This window comes from Gopherus evgoodei, chromosome 9 (genome assembly GCF_007399415.2).
Source record: "Gopherus evgoodei ecotype Sinaloan lineage chromosome 9, rGopEvg1_v1.p, whole genome shotgun sequence".
In the NCBI taxonomy this organism is placed as follows: Eukaryota; Metazoa; Chordata; order Testudines; family Testudinidae; genus Gopherus; species Gopherus evgoodei.
Window position 1 is genome coordinate 87,477,481 of NC_044330.1, and position 27,682 is coordinate 87,505,162.

A 27,682-nucleotide genomic window follows, 5' to 3' on the forward strand; every position below is an offset into this window, starting at 1 on the left:
TAAAAATCTATAATTATAGAACACTTTCTTCCTAGGTTATGAAGAAAATTTTCCAAATGTGAATCCAGGGGTGGCTCTATGTTTTTTGCCGCCCTAAGCACGGCAGGCAGGTGGCTTTTGGCGGCACATCTGCAGGCTGTCTGCTGGTCACGTGAATTCAGAGGCAATCCTGCGGGAGGTCCGCCGGTGCCGCACCATCGGAGTCCCTGCCACCGAAGCAGCAGGACTGGTGGACCTCCTGCAGGTGCACCGCCAAAAGCCACCTGCCTGCCGCCTTCACAGCAACTGGCAGGCTGCCCCCCACGGCTTGCTGCCCCAGGCACGTGCTTGCTGCGCTGGTCCCTGAAGCCGCCCCTGTCTGAATCATTACAGAGCTGTCTTCCCAAGTCTGCAAACAGACTGCTCCGTATCTCCACTGCTGATAATTTGGTCAAGTAGCAGAAACTGACAAGACTTCAGCCAATATCACCTTGCTATTCAGAACCCTATCCGTAGCAGTGAAAAAATCCAGAAGCATGCTGGTTCCACCTTGCTGCTACTTTGGAAAACCATGAAGAATAGCAAACTTAGGTAATGGAACTACTCACCATGGAAAACACCCCCAAACACAAACAAAAGGAGGCTAAGGGTGAAGACCCATTTCCCCTCTTCCCAGAAATGGAGGTGAAAGAAGTGGAAAATGAGCTACTAGCCTACTTCCTTCCAGCACCTTCAAATATGACTTCTGTTAACCAGGTGAAGATGGGGATTGAAGACAGTACTCTAGTAGGAATCTAAGGACTTGTCTACACTACCACGCAGGGTCGATCTAAGGTATGCAACTTCAGTTATGTGAATAGCATAGCTGAAGTCGACGTACTTAGGCCACGTCTACACTACAGCATAAAATCGAAATTATTAAAACCAGTTTTATAAAACTGGTTTTATAAAATCGATTTTACGCGTCCACACTAGGGCACATTAATTCAGTGGTGTGCGTCCATGGTCCTAGGCTACCATCAATTTCCGGAGCGGTGCACTCTGGGTAGCTCAGTAAAAGAATGAGACCAATAACTTCGATTTCTGTCCACACTAACCCTAAATCGATATAGTAATATTGATTTTAGGGTTACTCCTCTCGTTGAGGAGTACAGAAATCGATTTTAAGAGCCCTTAAAATCAATTTAAAGTGCCTTGTAGTGTGGACGGGTACAGCGTTAAATCGATTTAACGCTGTAGTGTGGACCAGGCCCTAGATCTACTTTCCACGGTGTCTTCACTGCAGTAAGTCGATAGCTGATGCTCTTCCATCAGCTCCGCTTGCGCTCCTCCTTCGTGGAGTACTAGAGTCAACGGAAGAGCTCTCAACAGTCGATTTATTGCGTCTATACTAGACACACTAAATCGACCCCTGCTGGATCGATCACTGCCCGCTGATCCAGCAGGTAGTGTAAACAAGCCCTAATATTCTCCTTGCCAGCACTATGAGCAAAAGTGGGACTTCACCATGGCATTACTTTTGGATCTCCCTGGCAAGGGTTTCCTTTTCCATCACCTCTGATTAATAGTGAACTGCATGCTGCAATACATTTGGCTGTCTAATACAGACCTGCAGGAATGTTAATTGTAAGGCACCTTCAGAATCCAGTATGCCAAGTATTGTATGCCATACTCCCCAGTGTTGTTATGGTTTAGGACTTTGGCTAAATAGTACCCAGAGTAGTGGAAATGTTAAAAAATCAGTGGCCTCCTCGCAGAAGTTATTTCACATATGGCTACTCTCTACTTTTGCTAACTCCTGGACTCTTTCCTATGGGGCTCTAATTCCTTGTCAGCCCTCCCTTCCCCTCTGCTCACCCTCCAAGCTACTCCAAAAGAGTCTCTGTTTCCCCAGTGCTGCTCCAAACTTCAGTTTCTATCCTTTGGATAACCACATAGCCTCCAGTCCATTAACAATCACTACCATTTCCCCTTCCCATCCTCCTCACATTGGCTATCTAGCAAGTTTCTTATCTAAAACTCTTCAGTCTGGATGAACAAAAGCAGTGGTAGAAAGTACAGATGCAGTAGGCCAAGAATCCAAGAGCTCTCTAATTAAATGAACTGGTTTCATTAAATAGACAAGTCACTGACAGAAAAAGGAAAGAGTAAAAGATAAATCACCAAAAACTGCATTGCTGACAAACCAGAAGATGGTAGCAGAGAATGCCACTGGATCCCTGGCACAGAGGTGCCAGTCATCTGTTCAAAGTTAATATTATTCATCCAGGACCTAAAGAAATAGTGCATTGACTCCTGATTGCTAAGCTTTCCTGCTGTAGAAAGTCCTTGAGTAGACATGGACTGAAATGCTTACAAAAACATGCAGTAACACAGGTAGTGTGACCTAATGAACCAGAACTCGTTTGACCTGGGTTTTATTCCTAGCTCTGCCACCCACCTGCTGAGTGACCTTGGGCAAGTCATTTCACCTCTCCGTGTCTCAGTTTCCCCATCCGTAAAACAGGGCTACTAATAACGATCTTCTCTGTAACACAAGCGCTAGCTACCACTGGCACTGTACGGGGCGCACACACCTGCCACGGCAGGAGGAGTTTCTAAGCCCCGGAGCTTCCTTCCCAACGGAGCTACTGCCGCTCAGCACTGTGTGGTGCCGCGCTGCACCTCTGCCGCGGGGCGCGGGTCGGGGCTCCCCGCCAGAGGCCCGGGGGGTGGGGGCGCTGCTTTCTGAGGCACGAGGTAATGGCTACGGCGGGACAACCGGGCTGAGCCCGCGGGGCTGCTGTGCACCCGACCCGCCTAGCCTCGGGAGCCTCCAGTGGCCACGGGGGGCCCCCAGCCTGCCCACCCCCTTTACACACAGGCGGAGGGACCTTGGCTGCCATGACCTGACGGGGCCCTAGACAGCAGCTGCCCCCACCACCTGGCTTTGCTGAGAACCGGGAGAACGGGCACGCAGGACTAAGAACTAGACCATCAGGCAGCGCATGCGCACACAGCGGCTCCCCTTCACCCTCCACGAGCGGCCCGAGCCCCGCCCACCTCGGGTCAGTGCGCATGCGCACTGGGCGTTTCGGTGGGGGCGGGGGGAGATGAGCGTACTGCTCCCCAATATGGCAGACTTCGACACTATCTATGAGCTGGAGGAGGAGGAGGAGGAGTCCGAGCCGGTGGTGAGGAGCCAGGAGCTGCCCCGGCCCCGAGACGCGCCAGACCCTGTGGCGGTACGGGGCGCCGGGCACATCACCGTGTAAGGCGTGGGGGCTACTGGGGGCGGGGGTGAGGGTGAGCGAGTAAGGGGCGGCAGGCAGGGGAAGCGGGGCTGAGGGAGTGTGGGCAGGAGCCCCGCGTGATGGGGGAGCTGCCTTGCTGAGCAGTCAGATCCGTGCTGGTGGGGATGCTGCTGCTGCTGCTGCTGTGGGTGGAGGCGATCAGGAAGTGTTCTTGGCTTCGGGCTGCTCTGTCAACACTACCACGAATAATGCAACAAAAGTAGCTCCCTGCCTAAGGGCTTTGTGACTCAGGCCTGGCTTCTTTACATCTTTGTTTCTTTTGTGTATGCTTTGCCTTAGGCTGGGAAACATCCTATTTTCCAGCAACTTGGGTCAACCAAAAACCTTGTCACTATCTATCTATTCTAGCTGCAGAAAAAACAGCTGACCAACACTTAGTATCTTAAGTTCATTGCTCCAGACTGAAAATAGTTCCTGCGTGGGTTTAAAAGTTAACACCACAAGACAATAGAATCAATGGATGATTTAAGTGTCTGTGCCCACAATTTTACTATATTCCTTCTTGGGTTCAACTCAGCCATTGGGCCTCCACGCAGTACTGCAGAGAGAGGACATCTGGGTGTGTTGTGTTGTAAATTTGAAACATTTGAGTTACTGAATTTAACTTTTACCATTTTTACCATGGGCAGTTCAGAAGTTTTATAATGAAAAAATCTGAAACAAAATTAAATAAATTGAGGAATTTTGCCATTATTTTATAGTATCGTAATACATAGAATGATCAATCAGCATAACACAGTCAGCTGTTTAAAAATAGGCTGTTTCTTACCAGTGAAGAAATTGAACATAAGGCAATGTACAGATTATAATTTATCTTACACAGTAAATGGGATGGGAAATCATCAGTATTTCACATTTGTGTATTGTATAACTCCATAAACCATGTTTCATCTTATGCTTGTGTTTGGACTGTTAAAAGATGATGCATTTCTCTCTGTGGTGTGATCTAATGGTTTGAAGCGAGGCATGGGGAATAAGAGAATCTTGCATTCTAATAGACACAGTATCAAATATAGTTTTGGTTCTATCTGTAAATCCCTAAATATTAGCTCAAACCAAATCTGATTTATGTACAGGTTATTCCATGGCACCACAGAATTTCTGCTTGTGCTGATGGAGGTCCTCTCTATGATGGCATTAGTCTCTAAGGGAGTCTTTTGTTTACATTTTTCTGGTGTACTGGGAGCTTTCGAAACACAAAAATACAAAGTTCCTGCCCCAAATAGCATACAGTCTAAAAAGGACAAATGATGGGGATAAAAGGGATGTAACACAGCAGCAAGGTGATTGGAATGATAGGCACATATCTTACTAATTATGCAGTTAGTATTTAAAATATGTTTTAGATAAAAATTGGCTTCAATCACACATTTGTTTACTTCTCTCACACTGTCTTTGTGCTCTCTTCCCCGATGCCTATATTACATCAGTGCCTTCACTGAACTAATCCTTAGATTTGCTTCTCTTTCAGTCCCCTTCTCAAAACCCAGCTCAAGTGTGATACCTACAAGAAATGCGCCAACTAGTGATGTCTAAGTCAGGGGTAAAAGAAAGCAATACATTAAATGATTCAGTATCATCAAGTTGTGTACTTGGCCTATATAATTGCATGATCTTATTATTGGTATTCTCATCTTCCCTCCCCACCTCTTTGAATAAGAAAGGTATGGCAAATAGAAATGATGGTATAGTAGCGCTCTTTATTGCCTAGTCCCAGTCATGTGATACAGATCACTCTTACATCTTAAAACACCTCAAACTAATACAACCGGTTAATATACACAGTCAATAGAAAACTCAAATGGACTCTAGAAGGTCAGAGTAGGTGATGCTGACCCACTGGCAAATGAGAACTATTATGTCTCTTAATGGACTCTGTCGGTACATGCTATCTCTGAACTTTAGTCACTTTGCCCACGTCCAGACTACAGCCTAAAATCGATGTGCTTAAAATCGATTTTATAAAGCAGGGTTTATAAAATCGATTTTGTGCATCCACACTAGAGCTACTTACATTGATGTTAAGCGTCCATTTTCCCTGGCGTCCATCTTTTGCTTGAGCGTTGCACTCTGGGTACCTATCCCACAGTTCCTGCACGGGTCCCTGCCCTTTGGAATTATGGGTTACTAGCCCAGTGCATGATGGGGTCAAAGTCCCCGTCGTGGGTGGTTCTGGGTACAGCCTCACCCTCCCCCTTCCTGTTAGCGGCACACAGTCAGTTCGCGCGGTTTTTACTGGCTGCAGTGAGGAAAACGCCATTTTGCAGCAAGCATGGATCCAGGTCTGCTCTTATCCTTGATCGCGAATACTGTAAATACTTCACGCATTCTCGTTCTATCAATGCTGACCCATGATGCAGAAATGCAAGAGAGAATGCCTGAATGCGGGGACGACAGCGATGACGAACTGGAGAACGAGTTTTCCGACACCCCAGGCCCCTGCACGTTGGAGCTCCTGACGGTTATGGGTGAGGTTCTACCCGTTCCGCGCCGCTTTTGGGCACGGGAAACAAGCACTGACTGGTGGGACCGCATAGTCCTGCAGGTGTGGGACGATTCGCAGTGGCTGCGGAACTTTCGCATGCATAAGAGCACTTTCTTTGAACTTTGTGACTCGCTTTCTCCTGTGCTGAAGCGGCATAATACCAGGATGAGACCAGCCCTCACAGTGGAAAAGCGAGTGGCAATAGCCATATGGAAGCTTGCAACGCCAGACAGCTACCGGTCAGTCGGTAATCAATTTGGAGTGGGCAAATCTACTGTGGGGGCTGCTGTGCTGGAAGTATCCAAAGCAATCATTAAGCTGCTGCTTCGAAAGGTTGTGACTCTGGGAAATGTGCAGGCCATTGTGGATGGCTTTGCTGCAATGGGATTCCCTAACTGTGGGGGGGCCATAGATGGAACCCATATCCCTATTTTGGCACCGGAACACCAGGGTGCCCATTACATAAACCGCAAGGGGTACTTTTCAATGGTTCTGCAAGCCCTGGTGGATCACAAGGGACGTTTCACCAACATCCACCTGGGATGGCCAGGAAGGGTTCACGACGCACGTGTCTTCAGGAGCACTACACTGTTTAAACGGCTGCAGCAAGGGACCTACTTCCCTGACCAGAGAATAACAGTTGGAGATGTCGAAATGCCTATAGTTATCCTTGGGGACCCAGCCTACCCCTTGATGCCCTGGCTAATGAAGCCATACACAGGCAGCCTTGACAGTGCTCAGGAGTTGTTTAATTACAGGCTGAGCAAGTGCAGAATGGTGGTAGAATGTGCATTTGGCAGGCTTAAGGCGAGATGGCGAACGCTTCTTACTCGCTCAGATCTTAGCCAAACCAATATCCCCTTTGTCATTGCTGCTTGCTGTGTGCTCCACAATCTCTGTGAGAGCAAGGGGGAGGCCTTTATAGCGGGATGGGAGACTGAGGTAAACCACCTGGCCGCTGATTATGCGCAGCCAGACACCAGGGCAATTAGAAGATCACACCAGGATGCTGTGAGCATCAGAGAAGCACTGAAAAGTAGCTTCCTCATGGGCCAGGGTACAGTTTGAATGCTGATTTTTCCTTTCAATTGATTGCTGCCCTCCCCGTCTATGCAGTCTTGCTGCTGCAAGATACCTTCCCTGCAGCATTCCACAACTGCTTGCTTAGGTTACTTGCAAGAGCTGTCCGTTGAAAAACATATAAATCTTTATTTCACTATTATTACCTACCTCCACCATTTGCTGCTTCCGTCTGCTGCAAGGCACCGTACCTGCAACCTTCCTTAACTGCTTTTTTATTGAAAATAAAGTTACTATTATTTGTTAAAAAAAATTGTGTTCTTTATTTAAAATCAGACCCTTTCAGCAATCAAGCATCATGCTTGTTGTTACAATACTGTGCATGAAATTTCATAACTCGGCGTTCTATGGGGAACGGAGCAAGGGAGGTTTGGAGGAAGGGGGAGGGAGGTTGGAAAGAAGAAAGTGCATCAGAGAAGACAGAACAAGAATTCTCATGCACCAGGGTACGGTATGGCTGCTTTCTTTGTTTTCCCGGTATTACCCATATCCCCAATTGTCAACTCCTGATGCTGATAACTAGCTTCCGTGCAGCTTTCCAAAAGCTGCTTGCTTTACTTCATTACCAAACTACACTCACACTGCCTTAACAGCATGACCTGAGAGTAAAAATAGGCAAAGGTGCCATGGGAGAAGTTTGGGGCATTAGAGGAGGGAAAAAACAGGACACAAAGGGCTTTTCAATTTAATGAAAGCCTTCTGGTTGGAGTGTCCGCAGCAGTGGAGGGGGCTGGTGCAGAGAGCCTTCCCCCACGCGTTCTTACACGCCTGGTTCTGGAAGGTGTGGGACAGGGTGAGTACTGAGGGAGGTTATACACGGGCTGTAGGGACATTCTGATACCACGGAGCTCTTGCAGCATATCGCGGAGGATGTCAGTCTGATCACGAAGAAGATCCACCGTTGCTGCTCGCCAGCGCTGATCTTCCTGCCACCTGACATCATTTTTGGTGTCCCTCCTGTCTTTGCGTTGGTCCCTCCTGTCTTCGCGTTGACTGGCAGCCTCCCTGTACTTTGCGACCAATTGTTTCCAGTCCCCCTGCTGAGCTCTCTCTGTACGGGTTACTGCCATAATTTCGGTGAACATGTCCTCACGCGTCCTCCTTTTCCTCAGTCTTCTTATGATACCCCCCCTACGTACAGGAGAAGGGAGAGGGAGGCTGGAGAAATGTGCAGCTGTGTGTGGGGGGGGTGGGGATAGGAAAAAGTGATAGAAGAATCATAAGAGACACATTTCACAAAACAATGCATACAGTCTTTCTCCTCACTGACCTGTGCCTGTTAAAAAACCTTGAACATGTTACTTTACCACAAGGTCGCCTTAGGATTCCTTTAATACTTATTGCTTGTGGCTGAGGACAGAGATTTCTGCTCAGACGCAGGTCAGGGAGCACACAGACCGTGTCCGGAGAAAATGGTAAGTTTATGGCTAGTAATCCGTGTAGTCGATTGTACTGTCAGGTAGCATGAACGGAGCAAAGTGCCTTAAGGAACAACATTGCTTTCTTTTCTTAAGCCATGGACAGGGACATGCTACCACTTCCCTCCCACTTGTGCTGCACTTCGCAGCACGCATGAAATCCATCTACCTCACCCCATCCCCCCTCTACCATGGCAACAAATTGCCGTGAGTCATGATGGCCAAGTGCTGGAGGAATCCTCCCTGTTACGATGGAGACTTTTCTAACAACCACCTCATGGGTCTCTGTTTTAGGAAAGGTTTTTAATCTGCTTGGTCAGCACAGAAGGACCGACTGTATGCGCATCTCTGTTCCCTTTCACTAAAAGTACGTTAATCTCTAACAGGTGACCATGGACGATATCACTCTCCTGAGGATAAGAGACAGAGAAAGAGGAAATCATGCTTCTCGAATGTAAGCAGTCACCAGGGCAATTCGCAGCTAAAATTTGTCATGCGATGATTCCTGAGTATGTGCTGCAGGCATGGCGTGGTAAAGTTTCCTTTTATGGTGGACGGAACAGGGCCGCCCTACCCAGAAACCTTCTGCAAAGGCTTTTGGGGTACCTCCAGGAGTGCTTCATAGAGATGTCCCTGGAGGATTTTCACTCCATCCCCAGACATGTTAACAGGCTGTTCCAGTGACTCTAAGTACAGGTAGTGATTTGAAGCACCCAGTAAAAAAGGCTTACATTAAACCGAAGCTTTTATTAAAAGAAATTACACTCACCAGAGGACGGTTCCTCAGCTTCATTTTCTGGAGTACTGGCTTGAGATGGCTGGCAGGGAACCTCAGTTAGGGTGAGGAAAAGATCCTGGCTGTTTGGGGGGATAAAATGCTCTGTGCTCTCTGCTGGAGCCTCCTCCTCTTGGTCCTCATCATACTGATAATCGCCGTCAAATAAAACTTCCGTAGTGGCAGGAATCACGACGCCCACCTCTGAATCCACAGACAAGGGGGGGTTCGTCGTTGCGCAGTTCCCCAATATTGCGTTAAGCTCGTCGTAGAACCGGCATGTTTTGGGGGCAGAGCCTGACCTGCCCTTTGCTGCTTTGGTCTTCTGATACACCTGTCTGAGCTCTTTCACTTTCACTCGGCACTGTAACGAGTCCCTGGTATGTCCCCTCTCCCGCATGGCATTAGAAATTTTTTCAAAGGTTTTCTCATTTCGTCTGCTCGAGCGCAGTTCTGAAAGCACTGACTCTTCTCCCCATACAGCTATCAGATCGAGTAACTCCTGTGTGTTCCATGCTGGAGCTCTTTTCCTATTTTCAGGAGACTGCATTGTTCTCTCTGCTGCTGAGAGCTCAACGCTGTGCAAACAGGAAATAGAATTTCAAATTTCCCGGGGCTTTTCCTGTTTACCTGGCCAGCAGTAGAGTTCCTTTACCTGTGTAGAGTGGCCACTAGAGCACTGTGGGATACGTCCCGGAGGCCATTAAATTCGATGTCCGTCCACACTAGCATAAAATCGATTTTAAAAAATCGATTTTGGGGTTACTCCTCTCGTTTAGATGGAGTTCCGAAATCGATTTTAGGGACCCTTAAAATCGATTTTATGCACTCTTTAGTGTGGACAGTTACAGCTTTAAATCGATTTAGAGCTCTTAAAATTGATTTAAAGCCCTAGTCTGGACCTGCCCTTTGTGTCATAAAGCCACTTCTTCTGTTGAAAACAATACCTTTCATAAGTGGCCTGTTGGATAGGCCACCAGGAGGCTTGTTTGTCTTTTGAAGATGCCTAGAATACTCCTGATAGCACTCCTGTTCTGACAGAAGTAATATAGGCTCACCTAGTCAATGAAAACCATAGAGAGAGACAGGGACCCATTGTACTCCTTGGGTTTTATTTAGATATCTTCTGTTCTTCCTTTAGAACTGAGCCTTATGGATGGTTATGATGCATGATCTTGGTACAAATGGTATAACGTATCTTGGCAGGTTGCCAGCCCTTTTGGAATATTGGCATTATCTACCACTTGCAGTGAGGCAGAAGATAATTGTTCTTATTCCCATCTAACCTTCTGGTCCAGATTCCTTGAATGTAATTACTTCAGGGTTAAGAGGCTCAAGAAACTCGTTAGATATTGGTGCGAAGGTTTTATGCCCATGGTGATCCTAGTAAAGCAGTTTAAGGTGGCCTGCAATATGCTACAATACTAAATATGGATCCCCGGATTCCACTAAGGCCTTTTTTTTTAATCAAGTTTTTTGCTATTTGTACTGATTCTTCTGCTGACCTTTTGCCTGTGCATTTTAAGGGCTAGAGAACTTGTTATTCAGCTGATATTATAGTGGGTGCTAGTTGCAACTCGTATATTTAGGTTGCCTATCACTTTCAGTTTTAAAAGATAGGAAATGCCTATGCCACCTGAATTCTGCCCCTTTTGCATATGCATCATGATATGATGATTAGTGGCATCATATACTATTTTTTCCATAAGATCCCTGCATAAAGTATATAGGATGGATGATGATCAGGGAATGAGGCAATTCAGTATCTTTTTATCCTCAGCATTCAATGTGTGATCTTTGCCTTGTTTACTGCATACCATCAAAACCCTGTACGGAATATAAAATTAACTATTCCTTCATGGCCTTTACTGGAGCACTTATCGCTATAGAATCTGAGGTTTCAGAGTAGCTGCCGTGTTAGTCTGTATCCGCAAAAAGAACAGGAGTACTTGTGGCACCTTAGAGACTAACAAATTTATTTCAGCATAAGCTTTCGTTGGCTACAGCTCACTTCTTCAGATGCATAGAATGGAACACACAGACAGAAGATATTTATACATACAGAGAACATGAAAAAGTGGAAGTACCCATACCAACTGTAAGGGCCAATCTATTGAGATGAGCTATCATCAGCAGGAGAAAAAAAACCTTTGAAGTGATAATCGAGATGACCCATAGAAGGCATGAGGAGAACTTAACATGGGGAAATAGATTCAATTAGTGTAAAGACCCAACCATTTCCAGTCATAGAATCTGAGTGCATCACAAATATTCATGAATGTATCTCCACATCTGTCAGCAAGATTCATAAAATTCTCCCCATTTTACAGATGGAGAAACTGAGGTGGAAACTTATCTGAGGTCACACATTGAATCCATGGCAGAGGCAGAATTAGAATTCAAGATCCCCTGTCTCCCGAATTTATGCTAATACCTTATTATCAGAGATGCTAAGCATCCACAGCTCCCATTGATTTCAGTGGCAGTCGTGAATGCTCATTACTTTTGCATATCAAACCCCACACATGTCAAGTAGCTCACCTACAGAGCAACACACAGTTAGTGGCCACCTACTAAAATCTTAGTTTAAATTACTTATAGGACAAATACTTAGTTTCATCTGGCAAAAACTACTTTGCTTCACTTGCTGTTTTAAGAGTTGCTAGGGGATAACTATGATCTGTGTCTGTTGTGGCTGGAGAAAGCCAATGAGAAAGTGTTAGAGCCACTAATGCAATTGATTACAGTCTCCTTGCATGAGAGCAAGATGCCAACCTCTTTTAAATAGTTGTGGTTTGCCCCTTACTCAAGACTCCATCTCTTGAAGATGACAGCCTGTTCACTTATTGTTGTGCTCCAATTCTTCCTCCTCTGGGGATGTTTAATTCATTTTGTGAACTTGGACAAGTACTCAACCTTCTTATGCCATAGGCCCATCTATACTGAGGCTTGGAAGTATTAGATTTTTTTACCGGTAAATATCAGTGAACATCAATTTCACCGTACATACACGAACCACCAAAAAATATTTCCACAATTTAAATTTGATTATCAGACAGGCAGAGTAAGAAAAATGTTGCTTGAGAACTTAAGGATTTGATTTAAGGATATTTACTTATATTTTGATGTGATAACTTTGTACAACTGTGAAGATTTAAATCAATAAAAATTAAAAAAAATACTTACAAATAAACACCATTATCTGTAAAATTATTAAAAAAAAATCATATTCTGCCAAGCCTATCTATGCTACACAGTTTGACTTTTTGAATCACCATGTAAGGCTTTTGATGTAGTCCCACGGAACATTCTCATAAGCAACCTAGGGAAATGTGGCCTAGATGCAATTACTATAAGGTGAGTGCACAATTAGTTGAAAGACCATACTCAGGGTATGTCTACACTATGGGATTATTCCGATTTTACATAAACCGGTTTTGTAAAACAGATTGTATAAAGTCGAGTGCACGCAGCCACACAAAGGAGAATAATTCGGCTGTGTGTGTCCATGTACCGAGGCTAGCGTTGATTTCTGGAGCGTTGCACTCTGGGTAGCTATCCTGTAGCTATCCCATAGTTCCCACAGTCTCCCCCGCCCAATGGAATTCTGGGTTGAGATCCCAATGCATGATGGTGCAAAAACAGTGTCACGGGTGATTCTGGGTAAATGTCGTCACTCATCCCTTCCTCCATGAAAGCAACAGCAGACAATCATTTCGCGCCCTTTTTCCCTGGATTGCCCTGGCAGACGCCAGAGCATGGCAACCATGGTGCCCGTTTTGCCTTTTGTCACTGTCACCGTATGTGTACTAGATGCCGCTGACAGAGGCAGTACTGCAGTGCTACACAGCAGCATTCATTTGCCTTTGCAAGGTAGCAGAGACAGTTACCAGTTGTTCTGTACCGATCGATATAAAGTGCCTCGTTGTGTGTGGACAGGTGCAGCATTAAATCGGTTTAACGCTGATAAATTCAGTTTAAACGTGTAGTGTAGACCAGGCCTCAGAGAGCAGTTATAAAATATCAGTGGTTCACTGTCCAACTGGGAGGGTGTATCTTGGGGCCCTGTAGAGTTCAGTCTGGAGTCTGGTAATAATCAATATTTTCATTAATGACTTGGATAATGGAGTGGTGAGTCTGTCTGTAAAATTTGTGGATGGCACCAAACTGGGAGGGGTTGCAGGCACTTTGGAGGATAGGATTAGAATTCAAAATGGCCTTGACAAATTAGAGAGTTTGTCTGAAATCAAGAAGAAATTCAGTAAAGACAAATGGCAAGTACTTCACTTAGGAAGGAAAAATCAAATGCACAGTTATAAAATGGGGAATAACTGGTTAGGTGGTGGTACTGTTGCAAAGCATTTGGGGTTATAGTATATCACAAATTGAATATGAGTCAATGTGATGCAGTTGCACAGAAGACTAATATTATTCTGGGGTGTATTAGCAGGAGTTTCATATTTAAGACACAGGAGGTAATTGTCCCATCATCTCGTCACTGGTGAGGCCTCAGCTGCAGTATTGTGTCCAGTTCTGGGTACCACACATTTAGGAAGATGTGGACAAAGTGGAGGGAGTCCAGAGCACCGCAACAAATTGGATAAAAGGTTTAGAAAACCTGACCTATTGAGGAAAGATTAAAAAAACGGGGGCATGTTTAGTCTTGAAAAAAGAAGACTAAGGGGAGACCTGATAACAGTATTCAAGTATGTTAAGGACTCTTATGAAGAGAGAGTGATTGGTTGTTCTCCACCTCCACTGAAGGTAGGACAAGAAGTAATGTGCTTAATCTGTAGCAAGGGAGATTTAGGGTAGATATGAGGAAGAACTTTCTAACTATAAGTGTATTTAATTTAAGCTCTGGAATAGGCTGCCAAGGCACATTGTGGAATCTCTGTCATTGGAAGTTTTTAAGAACAAGTTGGACAAACACGTGAGGGATGGTCTGGGTTTACCTGGTTCCGCCTTAGGGCAAGGGGCTGGACTGGATGACTTTTTGAGGTCCCTTCCAGCCTGACATTTCTATGATTCTATGTTATAACTCACACATATGTCATAGAAAGCCTACCTTCTAGTGGTGGACTCAGAGAGCGCAAACTACGTAACAAAGATAATGGGGTGACTGGATTACATTTTGTAAGTATCTAAATGGAAAACAAATTATTAATAATAGACTCTTCAAACTATCAGAAAGGTACATAATCCAATGACTGGAAGTTGAAGCTAGTCCAATTCAGACTTGAAATAAGGCATATATTTTTGACACTGATTGTAATTAACCATTGGAACAATTTGCCAAGGGTCATAGTAGAGTCTCCATCACTGACAATTTTTAAATCAAGACTGAATGTTTTTCTAAAAAATCTGCTCTAGGAATTTCATTTGGGGAAGTTCTTTGGCCTGTAGTATAGAGGAGGTCAGACTAAATGAACACAATGGTCCCTTCTGGCCTTGGAATCTATGGATCTGAATTCAGGGCTCAGAAATTATTGTTGCTAGTAGGCTTGTTGAATGGCTCCCTGGCTGCTGTGAGTAGGGATTTTGGTTATCTGAGAACTGCATAGTAGAACATGAAGCATGGTTCTTAGAGGGAACCGCTAGGCACACAGTAATAAAAATATGCTAGAACCCTGCAAGGAACTGCTGTCTAAACATGTAATTTAGCACAGTTTTACTCTCAACGTAGACAAGGTCTCAGACATCTCATCTGTAAAAATGAGTAAGAGAATCTGGTTGTAAACAAGATACAGATCCTCAGTTGAGCTTTCTTGAATGTGTTATACATTACAATTTTTATTTGAAATTGGAGGGAATGGTTTTGGGACTGATACAGTAGTGGTGAAGGTGTGCTACAATAATGCCTTCAAAGTCTACTCAGTAAAATATACACTGCTATTTTAGAAAAGCGCTTGTCATTCTTACCAAATGTAATTGAAAAGTACTCATCTATTTTTCCCCATTGGTGGGGTTGGTTGTGCTGAAGGAATTTTAAAGGGACATAAATCAATGAGTACCTCAGAATTATATTAAGTGTCTCAATTTTCAAAATGGGGTATCTAAATACAATTATATTGTCTTATTTTATTGCTCAGATTTTGTAAACTGATTTAGATCCATCTTTGCTAATAGTTGGGAAATCCCATAGTAGATGCTCAAGAACAGACTTCTTCAGTTGCTAGTTATGTATTTGTACACCTAATTTTTTTCCTTAAGGTTAAATAAAGACTATCTTATTACTCTTGTAGTTATGTAGGTTTAAATAAGAAGACAAACTGAAAATGAATTCTGGCATGTCAAAATACATTGGCAGAAAGTGAAAACAAGATAAAGTTTAGTAACCTTTGTATTTGTCTAAATGCTTAAAGGTAATCCAAAACAAACACGAGTTTAATTTAAGAATTAGTGTTTACAGTGAAGATTAATAGAAATTAACTCTTTGTAAATATTAATGAGAAATGTCTGTTTTGACTTGTAGTACTTCTGCTTTCTATTACTAGATTTATAATGTTTCTTTAGCACCATGGGTCTAAAATTTGTCTTTTACAAACTGTAGTCTTGGGTTGCTATTGCTGTGCGTAAGAACTATTAATATACTTAGTTAGAAATGATACGCTAATGTTTATACTATATAAGAAATTAAGAATGCAGATACTTGAGGAAGATGAAAAGGACAAAAGCATTTCTGTAAAAGTTGGACCATTGAGCAGACGTACGGAGTAACAACACGACACTTCAGCTACTTAGCCAGCTGACTTCTAGAATTTAAGTGTGCATTTGAGTGTCCTAATTGACAAACTATAAATGAAACGAAATGACCACCTAGTTTTATTTAAGCATGGCATCAGGTGTGCATTTGAGGTGCAACCTCAGGTATACATTTATGTATATCTGATTTTTATTTTTTTTATTGCACATTTTATGCAGGTGCTGCTTTTAACAGATTACTAGCGTCATGGCTCTGACTGTTATATTAGCTATTTGAATGCTTTATAAGACTTCACTAGTACTGTTGACAAACATTGTAATGGGCTTAGTTATAGAGTTTTTCTAAGACTGCACCAGTTCTCTTTGTTATGCTTCACTTTTGTTAAGAGTTAATTATGCACTAATCTACACTGCCGATTTCATGTGTTGAATCAGTGATACTAAGACCTGAGTGGTTAAGGAGCCAAATTAGCGATCAACATTACCCAAGAGTCACAGTCATGTGAATTGATTATATAAATAATTCTCACAGCCTAACTTAATTGGTTAATAACATAGTAAAAGCATCCTGACTGGTTGTTAACTTAGATTGGTTAATAATTAAATCACACAGTGTTTTAATAAGTACTGCAAAGAGCCACTTGCGGCTTCAGACCGCACTCTGAGTATCACTGTTAAATTGTCAGGTTCGTCTGTGGTGTTACGGTATGCAGAATGGTGGTGGACATGTGTGGTGGTCAGCAATGTTGGAATTTGCATAGATGACTGATGTAACTTTGAGGGGGAGAACTTGTGATTTGTCTTAGTTTTTGTTTTTGGAGGCTTGTTATGCATATTCTCCCCATCCCCAAAAAACACTTAACAAAGATTGCTACAAGAAATATAACTGTACACAACACATCAAAGGAATATTATGATTAAAAGGAAAGGCTGGAAGTAACTAGGTAGGATAATTTAGTAGGGTTTGTAGTGAAGCACTAAACTCAGTGCACAGTAAACAGCTTTGTTTCTTCAAGTATAAAAGTTTGTAGCTCAGTGAGGCCATGTATATCACAGGACCCTGTAGAACTGTGAAGGGTAGAGCTTCATAGGAGAAGGAAGTGAAATATCTCAGGGACCCAGCAATCATAACAAAGCCACAAGGTGCTTGCTGAGTGGCAGGATTAGCCTCTGAACCTATTTAACTTCTTAGTTTTACACTTGTAAAAAGAAAGCAGCTTTCACCGCACCAAGTGACATGTTTAAGCATGAACCTGGCAATCTACAAACCAGTTTACTTACTAAACTGATTAAAATTTTCAGTGTGTAGGATCAGGAGCTACTCCTATTTCCAGTTTCCTTGCAGAGCTACTAAGCTCTGCAAGATACCTGGCTCCCTTTAGGTTTCACTGCCTATTGCTGAGCAATGTGTAAATTTTACACAACTACTTTTCTGATAGAAATCCAGCCACTATTGTTGATGAATGTAAAATTTATTTTGCTTAAAATTCATAATCCTTAAAATCTATGGTATGCATGAGTTTTCATAGGTATTGCATGTGTGAATTTGCTTCAACTTAATATAACTGTTCTTAAATATTAGGCTACAGGGTTTGTATAGGGAAGACAAACTCGTTTATTTATTGCTAGATATATCTGCTATATGTGAATTTGTGACATGAACAAGCACAAACTAATAACTTGTATAAAACGATTAATTGACCTCTTCAAATTGCAATTGGAGTCTAATATTAATAGTATTTTTTTATTTAAATTTGATTTAAATTTGAGTTACTTCTGTTTTCTGAGAATTCTTTGCCTGGCCATCTGTTTAAAAATTACTTGCTTCAAGAAGGCAACAAGCTACACTTCTAGTCACAATTTTTTTTTCTGTAAAAGCATTTTAGGTGTAAAAACACTTTACATTTATGAAAACTTACATAATCTGTTAATAGTACAAACAAATATAGGAAAACATTCTACTCTCATTCTTTTTTTTCCTTAAACACCAAATCAAGTGTTGCATAACTTATATTATAAAAAGGGACACATAAAATAAGTTGGATGGAATATATTTTGTTTGTCTCTTTTATCTTCAAGGTTTGGCTTGAGCAACAGGTTTGACACAGAATTTCCTTCTGTCCTGACAGGAAAGGTAAGTCTGAGTTTGCATTGAAATTTTAAATTCGGAAGACATTTCATCCAATAATTTGTGCATTACAAATGTCTAGAAGCATTGTTCTTGAATTCAAGTAGAATAAGTCTAAGCCAAATCCTTTCCAGGTCAGTAGTGACAGGAGGTTGTTACTGTCTGCTACTCTGTCCTACATGAACCAATTTGGCAATCGCTGCCCAGTTCCTAGTGCATATCTCCACATCATAAAAACTACTCACCACAATTGCAGTCATTGGCAATCTGAGCAAAGAAAGACCAAGGGGGTCTGACATCACCTACAGTATCTTCACTCCTCTATAGGCAGTCTCTTCAAAACATGACAATGCCACACCCTGGGTTTCTGGATCCAGAAGCCTGTGTATGGATTAAATAAAAGACCTCAGTGCCTTTCAATCTGGTTTCTCTCTCAAGCACTGAATTCAATTTAACACTTTTTTTGGGTGGGGGGTGGAATTCCGTTTCTCCATAGACTGTCTGGCCTCCGGTGTAAGCCTGTAAATGGAAAAAAGTTTGATTGCTTTGCTAAGCACATCTATAGTTATTTGGTCATTTGTAGAGATGATATTTTGCAGAAGAAAACGTACAGTTGGCTCACCACGTCTTTGGAGGAAATTCTCCCACTTTTCATAGTATTCTGTATCTTGACTGACAGAGATTAGCAGAAATCCCCTTTTTAAATTGATAGTCATCTATTAATGAAATGTTGTGACCAGATTCTTGGTTCTTGCTTTAAAACCTTTCCTTGTTCATACATACCTCTATTTCAGATTTGTGCTGCTTTATTCTGACTTTGACTTTTCTCATGTCTTTCATACCTTTAAATTCAGTTATATTACTCTTACTTTTCCCTTGTTTCACCCCATACTGTATACTATTCCCTTTCAGAATCTGGGGGTGAAAGGTTCAGCTCTTGTTACTCTCCCTAATGACAAAGCATGTAGCTAAGGTCTCCTACTGCCTTTGCACTCGCTATTGAGTCATATTAACATTGTACATACATGCATTTGGATGGCATCCCCTGTCTGGTTCTGACAAATCCACCTGTTTCTCCTCCTGGAACATGATGATTATGAAAATACTGTGTCTCTGTCCCACATATTATTTGACAACAGTTGAATTAAATGGTGAAAAGGCAAGTTGCCATTTGGATTTTTAAGGTGTCAGAAGGCAACCTGGTAAATCTAGGCCTAATCCCAGATTAGAGAAAGGATCTCAATGACATCATTGGGTTTTGAATCAGACCCAGTATCACTAAAGGGTTTTTTGCCATGTTACATGTTGTTGTAGTCTCCTGGGCCTTAAGTTAAACTTTCAGAAATAATTCCTTGATGTAAAGCAACAAACTAAACTCGATTTGAAAAGAATATGAAAACTCAACAGATGTTTCAAATAAGCATATTTTTCTATAAATGAAGCTACCAGTATGGAAAATTTCATGAATAATTGTTAAAGCATAATTCAATATTGAAATTAGCAAATGCTAGTTTAAATAAAACTTTAATGGAAACGTCAGTGTCTCTCATATTTTCCTCTTAATGGTGTTTTCAGCATTAACTGGTTTATGAGCATTCTCCAGGTTCGATAGCAAACATTTTCATTACAGGTCAACTGACTTTTCTCTTCTTTAGATTCAGAGGGAAAAAATAGAAGTTGACTGGTTTCTTATATCCCCCTTTCATTCTTACTTGTTGAGGGCTTTCATATAATGTTGTAAATAATAAATCATATCTGATATAACTGAGTGCAGGATATAGTAGAACCTCAGAGTTACGAACACCTTGGGAATGGAGGTTGTCCATAACTCTGAAATGTCTGTACCTCTGAAAAAAACATTATGGTTGTTCTTTCAAAAGTTTACAACTGAATGTTGACTTTGAAATTTTACTATGCAGGGAAAAAATACTGCTTTTTAACCATCTTAATTTAAAGGAAACAAGCACAGAAAGTTTCCTTACCTTAGCAAAACAAAATTAAACTTTCCCTTTTATATTTTTTTAGTAGTATTTAGGGTTTTTTTTTTTTAATATATTTAACACAGTACTATATTTGCCTTTTTTTTTTTTTTTTGGTCTCTGCTGCTGCCTGATTGCGTACTTCCAGTTCAGGTGTGTGGTTGACTGGTCAGTTCATAACTGGTGTTTGTAACTCTGAGGTTCTACTGTATATTTTTTGTTTTCAGAAATTAGAATCTGTGTTTACCTTTTTCCCATACCAATTTGAGAATCTGTTCTCAATTACAGAAATCTTGAAATAAACAAATAATCTCCTGCGGGATAAAAAGTAGGGCTGTCAAGTGATTAAAAAAATTAATCACAATTAACCATGCGATTAATTGCACAGTTAAACAATAATAGAATGCCATTTATTTATATATTTTGGATGTTTACTACATTTTCAAATATACTGATTTCAATTACAACACAATACAAAGTGTACAGTGCTCACTTTATATTTATTTTTTATTACAAATATTTGCATTGTAAAAAACAAAAGAAATAGTATTTTTCATTCGCCTAATGCAAGTACTGTAGTGCAATCTCTTTATCATGAAAGTTTAACTTACAAATGTAGAATTATGTACAAAAAATAGCTGCATTCAAAAATAAAACAATGTAAAACTACAGAGCCGAGAAAGTCCATTCAGTCCTACTTTGTGTTCAGCCAATTGCTCAGACAAACAAGTTTGTTTACATTTGTAGAAGATAATGCTGCCCACTTCTTGTTTATAATGTCATTTGAAAGTGAGAACGGGCATTCATAAGGCACTGTTATAGCCAGCGTCGCAAGATATTTATGTGCCAGATACGCTAAAGATTCATATGTCCCTTCATGCTTCAACCACTATTCCAGAGGACATGCATCCATGCTGATGATGGGTTCTGCTAGATAATGATCCAAAACAGTGTAGACCAATACATGTTCATTTTCGTCATCTGAGTCAGATGCCACCAGCAGAAGGTTGATTTTCCTTTTTGGTGGTTTGGGTTCTGTAGTTTTTGCATCAGAGTGTTGCGCTTTTACAACTTTTGAAAGCATGCTCCATACTTGGTATCTCTCAGATTTTGAAAGGCACTTCAGCTTCTTAAATTTGGGTTGAGTGCTGTAACTATCTTTAGAAATTTCACATTGGTATTTTGTCAAATCTGCAGTGACAGTGTTCTTAAAATGAGCAACATGTGTTGGGTTATCATTTGAGACTGCCGTAACATGGAATACATGGCAGAATGCAGGTAAAACAGAACAGGAGACGTACCATTCTTCCCAAAGCAGTTCAATCATAAATTTAATTAATGCATTATTTTTTTAATGAGCATCGTTAGCATGGAAGCATGTCCTCTGGAATGGTGTCAGGAGCATGAAGAAGCATATGAATGTTTAGCATCTCTGGCTTGTAAATACCCTGCAGTGCCAGCTACAAAAGTGCCATGCGAATGCCTGTTCTCACTTTCAGGTAACATCGTAAATAAGAAGCGGAAAGCATTATCTCCCATAAATGTAAACAAACTTATTTCTCTTAGTGATTGTCTGACCAAGAAGTAGGACTGAGTGGACTTGTAGGCTCTAAAGTTTTACATTGTTTTGTTTTTGAATGCAATTATATAACAAAAAAAAAAATCTATATTTGTAAGTTACACTTTCACGATAAACAGATTGTACTATGGTACTTCTATGAGGTGAATTGAAAAATGTTATTTCTTTTGTTTATCATTTTTAAAGTGCAAATCTTTGTAATAAAAAATAATATAAAGTGAGAACTGTACACTTTGTATTCCGTGTTTTAATTGAAATCAATATATTTGAAAATGTAGAAAAACACCCAAAATATTTAATAAATTTCAATTGGTATTCTATTGTTTAACAGTGCGATTAATCATGATTAATTTTTTTGAGTTAATCATGTGAGTTTACTGCAATTAATCGATAGCCCTATTAAAAAGCAAATAATTTCTCTTGCTAACTGCCAGTTACTATCATCTTTGGTTTTGAGGAAGAATCTTGTGCTCAGGTGAATGCAAGAAGCAAACATGCCTGTCCTGGCCATTTGCTAATTTATTTTTAAAAAACCAAAACATGTCTGTTTAATTTCAGTATAAATGTATTTTCAGTGGCACCCAAAGTTCACAAGGGTGAATTTTGCAGTCAGTTGTTACATTTATTTTAACATTTAAAAATAAATGTAACGTAAAAAGCATCAGAATGATTGTGCTCTGAAAGTCTATGTTATACATAGCATAGTCCCTTCTTTAGTGAACCATTCTATTGTTAAGATGTATCAGATTCTTTGTTAAGAATAATGCACAATGCAATAAAATAAAGCAGTATTTTATTCAGAACACAGGTGTAACAATTTAATAGATCTGTGAGTTCATATTGTCCAGTTCAGCAGCTTGAATGCATTAGTTAAGCCATTAGATGTGGGCTGTGTTTTCTTGTATAATATTACTGGAGGAAAACTCAAAGGTAAATCCTTAAAGTAACAATAAAGGTCTAATTTTTAAAAAGATGCTGTCTAGGTAACTGTCTCCCAAAAAATATTAACACTTTGGAATTATGATACTGGCTCACGTTGTGACTCTGGGAAATTCACTTAACCTGTGTAAGTCTCAGTTTCCCCCTCTGTAACATGAGGATAGTAATACTTAAACTTTTAAAGTGCTTTTGAGATCTATAGACAAATGCTATTGAAGTGCTAGGTATTGTTGTTACAACACTAAACTGTTTCTTAACTGAAATATTCCCCCATTGTTTACAGATACTGGTTATTCATTATAGAGTTCTTGAGTGCTAAGATGCAGAGAAAATAAGCAAACAAAAAATGGTAACTGAAAAGCACACTGAAACTTTGCTCTCTTTTTCTGGGAAATGGGCACATGTATAGTGGAGGTTATATGGACTCTGAAAACAGATATATAGGGGCAAAGTTTCACGGGGGTCAGAAATGGGCCTACTAATCTAATCAGTTTCTCAACTTTCAAGATAAATTGATACTAACCTTAACACATCTACCTAGGTAGAACCGGGTCTTCAAACTGTCGATGTTGCATGTTTTTGATTTTTTTACGGTTTTTAAGACATGAACAAGAGGTAGGATCTAATATTTAAAATACAGATTGTATAACTTCATTATTGTAAATCTACCTTGACAGGTTTTGGTGGCCAAATTCTGTATGTATATTTCATAGGTATGTTAGGTCTATTTTAAATAGTTTGTTTAAAATGCTATTTAAACTAAGACTTAACTGTAATCTTGTATGCAAAATAACTTATAGGACTATAGGTTTAGGAAAGAGGAGATTCCTTCATTGTCACAAAGGCTAAACCAAACTGGAAAAGTACTATTCATGATATATGGCACAACAGCACACTGCTCCAGGTGACAAGAAAATGACAGAGCCAGTGAACCTTAAAGAAGAAAGTGGAGCTTCCTGCCCTGATCTTAAAACAATAAGGGGTCCTATACAGAGATTAGTGTGCAATTCAGGGAAGTGTAAGCCATAAAATGTACCCTTAGTATTGTGATCCAACACGACATGTGATGGATAGCGTTTGTGATCATGATGATTGAAGGAGGCAGATCAGGCCTGCTGGGCTTTGCTTGGTCTGTTCCTCTGTTTGCAGATTCTCTTGCATCCTGTTGTAAAATATTACGATCCCCCTTCTTTTATGTGTTTTTAAAGGCCTAAAAGGAACTAATCTCTCTTTACAATGTGGACTGCACAGCCAGAAGCAGTGTACTTATCTTTCTTTTCAAGATCCAGACAGAAACCCTCCAAGCAATTTTTCCAAAATTATTCAAATGCAGAGTTTAAGCATGCTATGAATTATATATTGACAATTTAACTAAAATCTTTCCAATACAACACTTTTAGATTAATCTCTCAAAGCTTCAGAATCAAAGGGAGGAAAGCTACAGATTCAATGTGGCAACAAAATGGATATGGTCTACTTACAATGCATTCCAGAACACAAATTCTATTGGTAAATTGGCACAATATTATGTATTTCATAAAAAATACAGCACATTATTAATTTCTTGATGTGCAAAATGCTACATCTTTATCGGATTACAAAAAAATTTGATACCAAATGTGCAGTAACTTTTTTAATAAACACCTACTGTACCTATATGTACAAATAAACATGGTATGAATGCTTATAAAATAGATGGATTTAAAACTCTGTTTTTATCTGTTGAAAAGCATTTGTTCTTTAATTCGAGACAAAGGTTGCTGAGCTGTAAATTTAATTGTAAACTGACATGAACAGAATTTATATTATTTCTGTCTACACCAAGGGGAATCACCTTGTTATCGAGTACCAAAACTTACTTTTCTCCATTAGAAACTTATCTCTGATTCACAGACCTATTTATCATTGCTTGATTTCTAAAACTGTGGTAAAAAGACTTACATACTAGAGACATCTGTAACTCCATTGCCTTCAGTAAGTTTGTGCCATGTGATGTAACTTATTGAAACTTGATGTGCAAAGCTGTGCATGATGTAAAAGAGAGACTAGAATCCAGTTCCCACTCTTTTAGCAAAGTGGGCAACGCAGTGCTAGCAGGAACAAAAAGTAGTCATTTATTTTTGTCATTTAAAGTAAACATATATGACTCCGAAAACACAAATGCTTAACTTCTTTTGAATGAAAAGTGCCATTTGTGTAGAGTCGCACTTCAGAACAGAACCATAATTTAAGATGTTAATTTCCTTAAAAGTTACCACCACAGACTCATTAATACACTCAACCCCAGCATGCCTGGAGAATAAGCATCCACCATCTGTAACTGCAAAAATTGTGTGTTACTGGGCTATGTAGCAGTCTAGCAAGATTTGTTTGTTTTAATACAAAATTTGCATTAAGAGTACAGATGAAGTGTTATGGAATTATATCCATTTTTCATAAGTCTCACAAAAGTTAAAGATGGGGAGAAAACCCTCCTGCTATTGTAGGATTTTTTTCTTACACTATATGTTGTTGTTTTTTCCATTTTTCTTTTAAAAAAATTCCAAGTCGGGGGGGGATTCCTGGGCTTTCCCCACTTCCCTTAGTTGATTATTTTGTGTGCCATGTGCCTTAATTTTTAAATTAACATAAACCCATCCACAAATAGCTGTGATGATAAACAAATTTCCTTTATTCCAGTGAAAGATCCGGTGCAAATAAAGTATTTTAAATTTTGATATTTCAGTCACTATCAATTGGAATTGTTCCATTTGTGCTCATGAAAAGAATTAATTTAATTTGTTTTTAAAAAATTATTGCGTATACACTATATTTGAACTTGCCCATTTGTCAGAGAATGTAAGCTTGTTTCCTTAGCCCCAAAAAGTAAATACTCTTATAAAATATTCACTGCATAGTTATTCATTCATGCTACCAAAAAGTACCATGTTCTTTTGTTAACTGGCAGCAAGCCTGGCTCACGTGCACACCCAAATCACCACTGATTTTAATGATCAGTGATCCAAATGGTCAGGAAACAGCTGTTGTGGTTTTTTGGCACCCATTCCTGCAGTCTTTTCTATGCTCTTGGCTCTTAGGAGGTAGCAGGATCCTATCTTCAACATTTCCTGCCCCCTCCTCTGCAGATGTGGAAGAACAAAGGTGGCAGTGAAACTGATGCATTTCTGATGTACAGAAATTGTGGGATGGAATATAGCAAGATTTGGTTGAGGTTATGTAGGGATTGTTCATGCTCTGTGTAAAGCAGGGGCGGGCAAACTTTTTGGCCTGAGGGCCACATCGGGTTTCTGAAATCGTATGGAGGGCTGGTTAGGGGAGGCTGTGCCTCCCCAAACAGCCAGGTATGGCCTGGCCCTCACTCTGCTTCTCACCCTCTGATGGTCCCCCTGGGACTCCTGCCCCATCCACCCCTCCCTGTCCCCTGACTGCCCCTGAAACCCCTGACCGCCCCCTGCCACCCAATCCAACCCCTCCTCTCCTTCCTGACCGCCCCGCCCCCTATCCACACCTCCGCCTCTTGACCACCACCTCGAACTCCCCAGCCCTCTATCCAAGCCCCCCCCCGCTCCCTTACCGCACTGCCTGGAGCATCGGTGGTTGGCAGCGCTACAGCTGTGCCTTCCAGAACACCAGGACAGTCCACAGCTCTGCAAGAGCCCCGCCACCCAGAGCATTGTGTCGGTGGCGTGGCGAGCTGAGGCTGTGGGGGAGGGGGAACAGCACGGGAGGGGCTAGGAGCCAGCCTCCCAGGTCAGGCACTCAGGGGCCGGGCAGGAGGGTCCCATGAGCTGGATGTGGCCTGTGGGTCATAGTTTGCCCACCTCTGGGGGAAAGCCTAATTCTTGCTCTGAGAGTTGCTAATGGCCAGGAAATAAACCCTATAATCCTTTCTCACCAATCAGGATGGATGGTATTGCTGAGGGAGATGGGATTTTTGCCTTAATGCTAAACAAAGATTTGTAACCTCATATAACAGTCCATTTACTGTACACTTCTGAAAAGTTCTTGCTATGGTAGCAATGATTTCTGTTAAAGTAAATTGACAATAATATCAGTTGTCTTTGATTGTAATGATTCTAGAATTTACTCAGCATCCGAAGAAGTGAGCTGTAGCCCACGAAAGCTTATGCTCAAATAAATTTGTTAGTCTCTAAGGTGCCACAAGTACTCCTGTTCTTTTTGCAGATACAGACTAACACGGCTGCTACTCTGAAACCTGTCAGCTGTTCCAGTGGCTGCCATTAAAAGAATATCTGTAGAATTAAATCTCATCATCTTAAAACTTACTAATAGAAAAATGCTTTGATAGTCAATACAATGGAAAAATAAAAGCTTCCTTTTTAAATATCAAAACAGATTAATCAATTACTATGACCAGTGTTGCAAATTGTTATACTTTTTTGAAGTTGCATATATATATAAAACATAAAAGTTCTAATCTCTAAGTGATAACCAGATATATTTCAGAAGACTTTTTACCTTATTCAGTATCAAATTTAAGAGCACATGTGGCGTACGTGTGTGTTCAGCAAAGGTCCTGTTAAAATAATATGTTCATGTTATATTCTCCATGACTTAGCCCCCACAGATCCCATTATGAGATCACAGGTCCTGCCATTCAGCAGTTGGACTCATTTCAAAGCAGCTTTTGCGGGAGTATTTGTGTGCCTCTGTCACAGCATTCTAAAATCAAGGATGTAAGCCCTTACACACACACACACGCAATTATACATCATTACCTCTTTCCATTGGCCTAAGTGGACAGAACCCTACCCTCTGCTTGCATTGGTACTGGACTTAATTGAGTATTTTAGTTCATGAAGTATTTATGTAGTAGTAAGTTCATAGATTTTGTGTGGACTCTATTTAGATTTCCTTTGCAGGTCAAAAAAGTGATTGTAGTTCAGGACTCCATGCCCTGACATGGAGGAAGCCATGGGGACTCAGGCACTTAAGAGCACTCCTGCAAGAGGTCTCTCAGAATTGTTGCATGATGCCAGAAGGTTCTTCTGGGTCTTTACCCATGAAGTCCTCGTATCTGTTGGAGAAGGATCTAGTCACTGGATTTTGGAAGGCTCTGCAAGGTCTGAACCTGGATGCAAAAAGATGACTTGCCTATGAGTAGAACAGCCAGGTACTCTTTAAGAGTTTGACGCATTCCCCAAAAGCACATGTTTCAGCTTCTAAAAATAGCAGAAGGCATAGGGGAAAACAGATATCCAGTAATGTACATTGGTCCTCTTCATCTGGGATAGACTTTGCTGAAGATTGGCTCTAATTATGAAAGATCTCCTTCACTGAAGTAGTTCAGAAATTTGCAAC

General features: G+C 41.0%; 1 protein-coding gene across 2 annotated transcripts in view; it reads left to right on the top strand.

The window, feature by feature from the left end:
* Positions 1-3,048: 3,048 nt before the first annotated feature.
* The window catches only part of CHIC1 (cysteine rich hydrophobic domain 1), a 37,701-nt gene continuing 13,067 nt past the window's right edge, over positions 3,049-27,682 (top strand). For both annotated transcript variants that reach the window (XM_030575416.1, XM_030575417.1), the window contains exons 1-2: positions 3,049-3,229; positions 17,815-17,869. In XM_030575416.1, coding sequence (XP_030431276.1) covers positions 3,072-3,229; positions 17,815-17,869 — 213 coding nt within the window. In that variant the 5' untranslated portion in view covers positions 3,049-3,071. The remainder of the gene's footprint in view (positions 3,230-17,814; positions 17,870-27,682) is intronic.